A 12,500-nucleotide genomic window follows, 5' to 3' on the forward strand; every position below is an offset into this window, starting at 1 on the left:
TGAGCTGAACTTCGTGCTGTAACTGTATCGTCTGAACCTGCATCAACAAACAGCTGAACAGATGAAGATGAAACACATTCAAACTGCCTGGAACTATATATATATATATATATATATATATATATATATATATATATATATATACACACACACACACACACACACACACACACACACACTGAATATGTGTGTATTTTCAGGGTTGTATATAAACATATATCTGTATTGTTGCAGTCTTAAAAGTATTTAAAAAGTGTTAACTTATCCTTGAAAATAGTCTTAAAAGTAACATTTAACTTTATTTAGTATTTATTTTAAGTTTCATAGCATTAGAGCTCTAAATTTGACAAATATTGTATTAATTTTGTGTTTTCTCTCACTTATAATCCACACTGTTCTATATGTGAAGTTGGCTCTAAAGTTCATCCTAAATCGTGTTAAAAAAGCTCTAAAATTTAATTTGGAAAATCCAACAGCTGGACTTTAAGACTTTAACTAGTAACTAAAGCTGTAACAGATGAATGTAGTGGAGTAACTAAAGTAACTAGTAACTAAAGCTGGAACAGATGAAGATAAAGTAACTAGTAACTAAAGCTGGAACAGATGAGTAACTAAAGTAACTAGTAACTAAAGCTGTAACAGATGAATGTAGTGGAGTAACTAAAGTAACTAGTAACTAAAGCTGGAACAGATGAATGTAGTGGAGTAACTAAAGTAACTAGTAACTAAAGCTGGAACAGATGAATGTAGTGGAGTAACTAAAGTAACTAGTAACTAAAGCTGTAACAGATGAATGTAGTGGAGTAACTAAAGTAACTAGTAACTAAAACAGATGAACAGATGAATGTAACTAGTGGCTGGAACAGATGAATGTAGCGGAGTAACTAAAGTAACTAGTAACTAAAGCTGTAACAGATGAATGTAGTGGAGTAACTAAAGTAACTAGTAACTAAAGCTGTAACAGATGAATGTAGTGGAGTAACTAAAGTAACTAGTAACTAAAGTTACTAGTATATACAGTGAGGAAAATAAGTATTTGAACACCCTGCTATTTTGGAAGTTCTCCCACTTAGAAATCATGGAGGGGTCTGAAATTGTCATCGTAGGTGCATGTCCACTGTGAGACACATAATCTAAACTAAAAAAAAAAAATCCAGAAATCACAATGTATGATTTTTTAACTATTTATTTGTATGATACAGCTGCAAATAAGTATTTTAACACCTGAGAAAATCAATGTTTATATTTGGTACAGTAGCCTTTGTTTGCAAGTACAGAGGTCCAACGTGTCCAGTAGTTTTTCACCAGGTTTGCACACACTGCAGGAGGGATTTTGGCCCACTCCTCCACACAGATCTTCTCTAGATCAGTCAGGTTTCTGGGCTGTCGCTGAGAAACACGGAGTTTGAGCTCCCTCCAAAGATTCTCTATTGGGTTTAGGTCTGGAGACTGGCTAGGCCACGGCAGAACCTCGATATGCTTCTTACAGAGCCATTCCTTGGTTATCCTGGCTCTGTGCTTCGGCTCATTGTCATGTTGGAAGACCCAGCCTCAACCCATCTTCAATGCTCTAACTGAGGGAAGGAGGTTGTTCCCCAAAATCTCTTAATACATGGCCCCGGTCATCCTCTCCTTAATACAGTGCAGTCGCCCTGTCCCATGTGCAGAGAAACACCCCCAAAGCATGATGCTACCACCCCCATGCTTCACAGCAGGGATGGTGTTCTTGGGACGGTACTCATCATTCTTCTTCCTCCAAACACGGTTAGTGGAATTATGACCAAAAAGTTCTATTTTGGTCTCATCTGACCACATGACTTTCTCCCATGACTCCTCTGGATCATCCAAATGGTCATTGGCAAACTTAAGACGGGCCTGGACATGTGCTGGTTTAAGCAGGGGAACCTTCAAAACCATGACGTCTTAGTGTATTACCAACAGTAACCTTGGAAACGGTGGTCCCAGCTCTTTTCAGGTCATTGACCAGCTCCTCCCGTGTAGTTCTGGGCTGATTTCTCACCTTTCTTAGGATCATTGAGACCCCACGAGGTGAGATCTTGCATGGAGCCCCAGTCCGAGGGAGATGTGTTTAGCTTCTTCCATTTTCTAATGATTCCTCCAACAGTGGACCTTTCTTCACCAAGCTGCTTGGTGATTTCCCCGTAGCCCTTTCCAGCCTTGTGGAGGTGTATTATTTTGTCTCTAGTGTCTTTGGACAGCTCTTTGGTCTTGGCCATGTTAGTAGTTGGATTCTTACTGATTGTATGGGGTGGACAGGTGTCTTTATGCAGCTAACTACCTCAAACAGGTGCATCTAATTTAGGATAATAAATGGAGTGGAGGTGGACATTTTAAAGGCAGACTAACAGGTCTTTGAGGGTCAGAATTCTAGCTGATAGACAGGTGTTCAAATACTTATTTGCAGCTGTATCATACAAATAAATAGTTAAAAAAAATCATATATTGTGATTTCTGGATTTTTTTTTTTTGATTAGGTCTCTCACAGTGGACATGCACCTACGATGACAATTTCAGACCCCTCCATGATTTCCAAGTGGGAGAACTTGTAAAATAGCAGGGTGTTCAAATACTTATTTTCCTCGCTGTATATATTTCTGGAGCTTTGTAGGTTGCTGGTTTGATTCCCGTGGTGCCAGCAGCTGTTTAAACACACCTCCATGACAGGAAACTGATCACAGATAACTCAGCGTCTGATGGTTGAACAGATTCAACGATAACCTCTGATTTCCTGCTGAAACACACACACACACACACACACACACACACACACACACTGATACACAGACACACTGATACACAGACACACACACACACAAACTGACACACACTCAGAGACACACAGAGAGACACACACAGACACACAAAAACACACAAAGAGGAATACAAAAAAACACACACACACACACACACACCCATAGACACAGAAAAACACACACAGAGGCATACAGAAACACACACAGACACACACACACCCAGATACACACAGAGAGACACACCCATAGACACAGAAAAACACACACAGAGGCATACAGAAACACACACAGACACACACACACCCAGAGACACAGAAAAACACACACATAGACACACAAACACACACAAACACACACTGATATACACACACACACACACTCTGATATACAAACACACACACTGATGTACACACAGACACACACACATACTGATATACAAACACACACACACATGTCTGTATTACTGTCTTTGTGGGGACCCATCATTGACATAATGCATTCCCTAGACCCTAACCTTAACCATCACAACTAAATGCCTAACCTTAACCCTTACCCTCACCTTAACCATCACAACTAAATGTTTAACCTTAACCCTTACCCTCACCTTAACCATCACAACTAAATGCCTAACCTTAACCCTTACCCTAACCTTAACCATCACAACTAAATGCCTAACCTTAACCCTTACCCTAACCTTAACCATCACAACTAAATGCCTAACCTTAACCCTTACCCTCACCTTAACCATCACAACTAAATGTTTAACCTTAACCCTTACCCTAACCTTAACCATCACAACTAAATGCCTAACCTTAACCCTTACCCTAACCTTAACCATCACAACTAAATGTCTAACCTTAACCCTTACCCCCTCACCTTAACCATCACAACTAAATGTTTAACCTTAACCCTTACCCTAACCTTAACCATCACAACTAAATGCCTAACCTTAACCCTTACCCTAACCTTAACCATCACAACTAAATGTTTAACCTTAACCCTTACCCTAACCTTAACCATCACAACTAAATGCCTAACCTTAACCCTTACCCTAACCTTAACCATCACAACTAAATGTCTAACCTTAACCCTTACCCTAACCTTAACCATCACAACTAAATGTTTAACCTTAACCCTTACCCTAACCTTAACCATCACAACTAAATGCCTAACCTTAACCCTTACCCTCACCTTAACCATCACAACTAAATGCCTAACCTTAACCCTTACCCTCACCTTAACCATCACAACTAAATGCCTAACCTTAACCCTTACCCTAACCTTAACCATCACAACTAAATGCCTAACCTTAACCCTTACCCTCACCTTAACCATCACAACTAAATGCCTAACCTTAACCCTTACCCTAACCTTAACCATCACAACTAAATGTCTAACCTTAACCCTTACCCTCACCTTAACCATCACAACTAAATGCCTAACCTTAACCCTTACCCTCACCTTAACCATCACAACTAAATGCCTAACCTTAACCCTTACCCTAACCTTAACCATCACAACTAAATGCATAACCTTAACCCTTACCCTCACCTTAACCATCACAACTAAATGCCTAACCTTAACCCTTACCCTAACCTTAACCATCACAACTAAATGCCTAACCTTAACCCTTACCCTCACCTTAACCATCACCACTAAACCTTGAGGGGTCCCGCATTTTGGCCCCACAAGTATACTGTATTCTCTGGTTTTTGGACCCCACGAATATAGTAAAACAGGTACACATACACACACAGACATACACAGACACACACACATACACACACAGATATACAAACACACACACAAAGACACATACCATCAGTCTCTCCTCCTGTAGTCTACCAGACTATATATAGAATTTATTTGACACATTTTTATAGTTGTTTTGACAATTTATTTTTTGTAGTTTTTGTCGCCTTTTTTGAATTTCTGGCACATTTTTTTTGACAACTTTTTTGACAAATTCTGTGAGTTTTTTGGCATATTTTTTGAAACATTTTGTGAGTTTTTTGCCATATTTTTGGACTTTTTGTGGCCTTTTCAAGGTGTTTACTGACCCGTCTCTCCTGCTCCAGTCTACCCAGACGGCCGTGTGTGCATCTCCATCCTCCACGCCCCCGGAGACGACCCCATGGGCTACGAGAGCAGCGCCGAGAGATGGAGCCCCGTCCAGAGCGTGGAGAAGATCCTGCTGTCTGTCGTTAGCATGTTAGCAGGTAACACACAGGGTCTATTACTGCTAACAGGCTGTCTGTTGTTAGCATGTTAGCAGGTAGCACACAGGGTCTATTACTGCTAACAGGCTGTCTGTTGTTAGCATGTTAGCAGGTAGCACACAGGGTCTATTACTGCTAACAGGCTGTCTGTTGTTAGCATGTTAGCAGGTAGGACACAGGGTCTATTACTGCTAACAGGCTGTCTGTTGTTAGCATGTTAGCAGGTAGCACACAGGGTCTATTACTGCTAACAGGCTGTCTGTTGTTAGCATGTTAGCAGGTAGCACACAGGGTCTATTACTGCTAACAGGCTGTCTGTTGTTAGCATGTTAGCAGGTAGCACACAGGGTCTATTACTGCTAACAGGCTGTCTGTTGTTAGCATGTTAGCAGGTAGGACACAGGGTCTATAACTGCTAACAGGCTGTCTGTTGTTAGCATGTAACACATAGGGTCTATTACTGCTAACAGGCTGTCTGTTGTTAGCATGTTAGCAGGTAGGACACAGGGTCTATAACTGCTAACAGGCTGTCTGTTGTTAGCATGTTAGCAGGTAGGACACAGGGTCTATTACTGCTAACAGGCTGTCTGTTGTTAGCATGTTAGCAGGTAGGACACAGGGTCTATAACTGCTAACAGGCTGTCTGTTGTTAGCATGTTAGCAGGTAGGACACAGGGTCTATAACTGCTAACAGGCTGTCTGTTGTTAGCATGTTAGCAGGTAGCACACAGGGTCTATTACTGCTAACAGGCTGTCTGTTGTTAGCATGTTAGCAGGTAGGACACAGGGTCTATAACTGCTAACAGGCTGTCTGTTGTTAGCATGTTAGCAGGTAGTACACAGGGTCTATTACTGCTAACAGGCTGTCTGTTGTTAGCATGTTAGCAGGTAACACACAGGGTCTATTACTGCTACCAGGCTGTCTGTTGTTAGCATGTTAGCAGGTAGCACACAGGGTCTATTACTGCTAACAGGCTGTCTGTTGTTAGCATGTTAGCAGGTAACACACATGGTCTATTACTGCTAACAGGCTGTCTGTTGTTAGCATGTTAGCAGGTAGCACACAGGGTCTATTACTGCTAACAGGCTGTCTGTTGTTAGCATGTTAGCAGGTAGGACACAGGGTCTATAACTGCTAACAGGCTGTCTGTTGTTAGCATGTTAGCAGGTAGTACACAGGGTCTATTACTGCTAACAGGCTGTCTGTTGTTAGCATGTTAGCAGGTAACACACAGGGTCTATTACTGCTACCAGGCTGTCTGTTGTTAGCATGTTAGCAGGTAGCACACAGGGTCTATTACTGCTAACAGGCTGTCTGTTGTTAGCATGTTAGCAGGTAGCACACAGGGTCTATAACTGCTAACAGGCTGTCTGTTGTTAGCATGTAACACATAGGGTCTATTACTGCTAACAGGCTGTCTGTTGTTAGCATGTTAGCAGGTAGGACACAGGGTCTAGAACTGCTAACAGGCTGTCTGTTGTTAGCATGTTAGCAGGTAACACACAGGGTCTATTACTGCTAACAGGCTGTCTGTTGTTAGCATGTTAGCAGGTAACACACATGGTCTATTACTGCTAACAGGCTGTCTGTTGTTAGCATGTTAGCAGGTAACACACAGGGTCTATTACTGCTAACAGGCTGTCTGTTGTTAGCATGTTAGCAGGTAGCACACAGGGTCTATTACTGCTAACAGGCTGTCTGTTGTTAGCATGTTAGCAGGTAACACACATGGTCTATTACTGCTAACAGGCTGTCTGTTGTTAGCATGTTAGCAGGTAGCACACAGGGTCTATTACTGCTAACAGGCTGTCTGTTGTTAGCATGTTAGCAGGTAGGACACAGGGTCTATAACTGCTAACAGGCTGTCTGTTGTTAGCATGTTAGCAGGTAGTACACAGGGTCTATTACTGCTAACAGGCTGTCTGTTGTTAGCATGTTAGCAGGTAGCACACAGGGTCTATTACTGCTAACAGGCTGTCTGTTGTTAGCATGTTAGCAGGTAGCACACAGGGTCTATAACTGCTAACAGGCTGTCTGTTGTTAGCATGTTAGCAGGTAGGACACAGGGTCTATAACTGCTAACAGGCTGTCTGTTGTTAGCATGTTAGCAGGTAGGACACAGGGTCTATAACTGCTAACAGGCTGTCTGTTGTTAGCATGTTAGCAGGTAACACACAGGGTCTATTACTGCTAACAGGCTGTCTGTTGTTAGCATGTTAGCAGGTAGCACACAGGGTCTATAACTGCTAACAGGCTGTCTGTTGTTAGCATGTTATTGGTTTGATGTATAGCTCAACTAAGACTAACACTCTTGTTCCTCTCTTCCTCTCTCGTTCACTCTCTTCCTCTCTCGTTCACTCTCTTCCTCTGTCGTTCCCTCTCTTCCTCTCTCGTTCCCTCTCTTCCTCTGTCGTTCACTCTCTTCCTCTGTCGTTCCCTCTCTTCCTCTCTCGTTCCCTCTCTTCCTCTGTCGTTCACTCTCTTCCTCTCTCGTTCCCTCTCTTCCTCTCTCGTTCCCTCTCTTCCTCTCTCGTTCCCTCTCTTCCTCTCTCGTTCACTCTCTTCCTCTCTCGTTCACTCTCTTCCTCTCTCGTTCCCTCTCTTCCTCTCTCGTTCCCTCTCTTCCTCTGTCGTTCCCTCTCTTCCTCTCTCGTTCCCTCTCTTCCTCTCTCGTTCCCTCTCTTCCTCTCTCGTTCCCTCTCTTCCTCTCTCGTTCCCTCTCTTCCTCTCTCGTTCCCCCTCTTCCTCTCTCGTTCCCTCTCTTCCTCTCTCGTTCCCTCTCTTCCTCTCTCGTTCCCTCTCTTCCTCTGTCGTTCCCTCTCTTCCTCTGTCGTTCCCTCTCTTCCTCTCTCGTTCCCTCTCTTCCTCTGTCGTTCACTCTCTTCCTCTCTCGTTCCCTCTCTTCCTCTCTCGTTCACTCTCTTCCTCTCTCGTTCCCTCTCTTCCTCTCTCGTTCACTCTCTTCCTCTCTCGTTCACTCTCTTCCTCTCTCTCCTCTCTTGTCCCCTATCTCTTCCTTCTCTTCTTCCCTCTCTCTCCCTCTCCTCTCTCTTCCTCTCTTGTTCCCTCTCTTCTTCCCTCCCTTCCTCGCTTCTTCCCTCTCTTCCTCTCCTCTCTTCTTCCTCTCCTCTCTCTCTTCCTCTCTCTTCCTCTCTCCTCTCTCTTCGCCTCTTCTTCCTCTCCTCTCTCTCTCCTCTCTCTCTCCTCTCTCTTCCTCTCTTCTTCCTCTCCTCTCTCCTCTCTCTCCTCTCTCTTCCTCTCTTCTTCCTCTCCTCTCTCTTCCTCTCTCCTCTCTCTTCCTCTCTTCTTCCTCTCCTCTCTCTTCCTCTCTCCTCTCTCTTCCTCTCTTCTTCCTCTCCTCTCTTCTTCCTCTCCTCTCAGAGCCGAACGATGAAAGCGGAGCTAACGTAGACGCGTCTAAAATGTGGCGCGAGGACCGAGAGCAGTTCTACAAACTCGCCCAGAAGATCGTACGCAAGTCGCTGGGCCTCTAGAGATGATGTCATCACCCCGCGCCGCCCGGCGTGGCGCTCTGTGTGTGCGTGTCTTCTCCTCTTTTCTTTTTCTTTTTCACTCTGAGAACAAACGTGCAGCGACGGCGAAGGTCTGAGCCACACACAGGGCGCCGCCCGCGGAAACGTTTGGATCCACTCAGAATCCAACAGTTACTAAACTTTAAATCTACCGAAAGTCGACAGAAGAAGAAGAAACCGGCCAATCGCTCCACACCGACAGCAGCGAGATGTCTTCATGTCACTACCAATTAAAAGTGGAGATATTTAAATATGCAAAGTAAAACTCGTCTTCATCACACAAACAGATTTCGTCTTTTTTTTCTGTGTGTATGTTGCATTTTTCAACTTTTTTCGGCAATTTTTTGGGGCAATTATTTTAATTTTTACACTTTTTTTTTTGTTGTTTTGGCAATTTTATTTGAGTTTTTAGCAATTTGTTTGAGTTTTGTCAGCTTTTTGAATTTTTTGGCAAATTTTTTTGGGCAAATTATTTTAGTTTTTCTTTGAGTTTTTCTTAACAATTATTTTTGCATTTTTTTTGCCAATTTTTGCAATTTCTTTTAGTTTTTGTCTTTTTTTTTTTTTTTAAAGATTTTGGCAATTTCTTTTGACAATTCTTTTGGAATTTGGAAATTGGAAAGTTTTGTTTGGCAATTTTTTTGAGTTTTTTATTTTGCAATTATTTTGTTTTTGTCACATTTTTTGAATGTTTTGGCAAATTTTGAGTTTTTGGGCAATTCTTTTGACTTTTGGTCATCTTTTCAAGGTTGTTTTTTTTCACAATATTTCCCGATGTTTTTCTCCATCCATGCAGACTTGTCCTGGGACCTCCCTAGATAGTTTGGAGATCTCAACCTCCTCCCCAAAGTTATGCCCTTGCACATACAAACAGACATATTAAACATTAATAAGAAATGAACAATAAAAAAAAAAAAAAAAAAAAAATATATATATATACAAATAACTAATAATCCCATAATCATGCCGATAATAGATAGACGTGTTGCTGCTGCTGCTGTCGGGGTGAAGACCAGGTTTTTATTCTCCGTCGGGCCCATCGGTTGGACTTTATGCACTTTATCTAAAAGGACGATTGTCTCCGCCTGCTTTAGGGTTGATATATTTTTAACAAGATGAAGATGTTCTGCGTGTGTCTTTTAATTTGAAAGAAAAAGAATAAACTGAGGGAAGAATAACAGACGTATGTGTGTGTGTGGTTGTTTTTATTGCATACACAGGTGTCTTATTTTCAAATCACCAAACTCCACCAGGCTCCATGTAAATAATCAGGACTTTTAGCGTGTATAGAGCCATGGAGTCGGGTTGGAGATATTGGAGTTGGATTATTTACATGGAGTCTGGTGGAGATATGCCGGCTCTATACACGCTAAAAGTCCTGATTATTTACATGGAGTCTGGTGGAGATATGCTGGCTCTATACACGCTAAAAGTCCTGATTATTTACATGGAGTCTGGTGGAGATATGCTGGCTCTATACACTCTAAAAGTCCTGATTATTTACATGGAGTCTGGTGGAGATATACTGGCTCTATACACTAAAAGTCCTGATTATTTACATGGAGTCCTGGAGATATTGGCTTATACACTCTAAAAGTCCTGATTATTTACATGGAGTCTGGTGGAGATATGCTGGCTCTATACACGCTAAAAGTCCTGATTATTTACATGGAGTCTGGTGGAGATATGCTGGCTCTATACACGCTAAAAGTCCTGATTATTTACATGGAGTCTGGTGGAGATATGCTGGCTCTATACACGCTAAAAGTCCTGATTATTTACATGGAGTCTAGTGGAGTTGGTAATGGGGATTTCAGAGGTTTACTCTGAGGTTTGTAGAAAATATGTGAGAATAAAAAGGAGACAGACGACAGCAGAGAGAGAGAGAGAGAGAGTGTGTGTGTGTGTGTGTCTGTGTGTGTGTGTGTGTGTGTGTGTGTGTGTGTGTGTGTGTGTGTGTGTGTGTGTGTTTAAAGCAGCTTCCTGTCCCAACCTGCCTCTGACAACAACACACATCATCAAAGAAACCATCACTTACTGACAGAGTGTGTGCACAGACGGCCATTAGTGCTGTTAAACCTCTGTGTCTGTTTACACAGTTATTACCTGCTGTGTGTGTGTGTGTGTGTGTGTGTGTGTGTGTGTGTGTGTGTGTGTGTGTGTGAGAGAGACACATCAGTTGCTGTATTAAAGTAGAGGGCGTGGACTTGTGTTTTGTCCACATGATACATGTCACAAATGACATGTAGTCTTTGTGAAACTATAAAAGCTGACTATAACTAATGAGCTTGCATGTTAATTCTCGATGGCTGTTTGATAGTTTAAACCTTTAATTTCACCGAGAACGTCAACATTCGTGTCACTCTCGGTGGGAAGAATCTGCAACAAATATTCAGGTTTCTGGTATTAATGTTAGGATAAGTCCTCACAGAACCAGAGAAAACACACACACAGAGACACACATACAGACACACACACACACACACACAGACAGATAGACACACACAGACACAGACACACACAAAAACACACACAGATACACATGCAGACACACAGACATAGACACACACAGACACACAAGTACATAGACACAGACAGATACACAAACATGCACACACACACAGACATACAGACACACATACATATACAGACACACACATACAGACACACACGCACACACAGACACAGACACAGACACACAGACACAGACATATAGACACACAAACATGCACACACACACACACACACACACAGACATACAGACACAGACACACACAGACACACAAACAAACACAGACACACACAGACACACATACCTATACAGACACACACATACACAGACACACACACAGACACACATACCTATACAGACACACACATACACACACAGACATACAGACACAGACACACACACACACACAGACATACAGACACACACACACACACAGACACACAAACAAACACAGACACACACAGACACACATACCTATACAGACACACACATACACAGACACACACACAGACACACATACCTATACAGACACACACATACACAGACACACACACACACACACACACACACACATACAGACACACACACACACACACACACACACACACACAACAGACACACACACACACACACACACACACACACACACACGTGTGCTGGTTGTGTTTGGACATTTCAAGCTAATGTCTTAGTGTTCAGTTCTGTGTGAAAGTATTGCGAATTAATTTTGAATTAATCGCACAAAAAGAACGTTCCTGTTGTGCTAAACACACTTTAGAAAATAATATCTGTAACTAAAACTCAATTTGTGTTGACGAAACGTGCAAATGTGCAAACCGTTTAAAATATAAAATGATAAGTGTAGACGAACTCAAACAGAGTTCAGTTTGAGTCTCTGATCATTTAGTTCAATATCTGCTTCACAGAAGTCCTAAAACGTTGGAAAAGTGTGAGTTTAAGAATCCTTTTAAAGGACAAACTAAAATAAATAAAGGTGTAAAGATTGACTCATCAGTTACTGTCAGACTGGATCCAGCCGAGAGAAACCTAAAGCCCAAAATAATCCAGTTTAAACCTGAATCTGGAGAAGCTAAAGCCCCAAATAATCCCGGTTTAACCGTGAACCTGGATCCAGTCCAGCAGGCTGAGACACGAATGAACCCACAGACCCCAAAAATCACTCACAGCCCTGTTACCGTGGCGATAACCCCTTCATATTAAAACATGTATTAAAGTCACAGTGTGGAACTTTACTAAGGAAAGCTCATTGACTAAGGTCTATATAAAAGAGACTTCAGATACAGTATTAGGGGACCACTAAGGTCTATATAAAAGAGACTTCAGATACAGTATTAGGGGATCACTAAGGTCTATATAAAAGAGACTTCAGATACAGTATTAGGGGACCACTAAGGTCTATATAAAAGAGACTTCAGATACAGTATTAGGGGACCACTAAGG

The 12,500-nt window shown here is 42.1% G+C and overlaps 2 protein-coding genes across 2 annotated transcripts in view; both read left to right on the top strand.

Annotated features, from left to right (window-relative positions):
- The window catches only part of ube2g2 (ubiquitin-conjugating enzyme E2G 2 (UBC7 homolog, yeast)), a 21,313-nt gene extending 12,506 nt beyond the window's left edge, over nt 1–8,807 (top strand). Inside the window, exons 5-6 of the mRNA XM_028592173.1 lie at nt 4,853–4,993; nt 8,376–8,807. Coding sequence (XP_028447974.1) covers nt 4,853–4,993; nt 8,376–8,488 — 254 coding nt within the window. The 3' untranslated portion in view covers nt 8,489–8,807. The remainder of the gene's footprint in view (nt 1–4,852; nt 4,994–8,375) is intronic.
- The window catches only part of LOC114564684 (galactose-specific lectin nattectin-like), a 225,297-nt gene that overhangs the window by 49,435 nt on the left and 163,362 nt on the right, over nt 1–12,500 (top strand). The window lies entirely within an intron of this gene.

The sequence above is a fragment of the Perca flavescens genome, chromosome 11 (genome assembly GCF_004354835.1).
Source record: "Perca flavescens isolate YP-PL-M2 chromosome 11, PFLA_1.0, whole genome shotgun sequence".
Taxonomy (NCBI): Eukaryota; Metazoa; Chordata; class Actinopteri; order Perciformes; family Percidae; genus Perca; species Perca flavescens.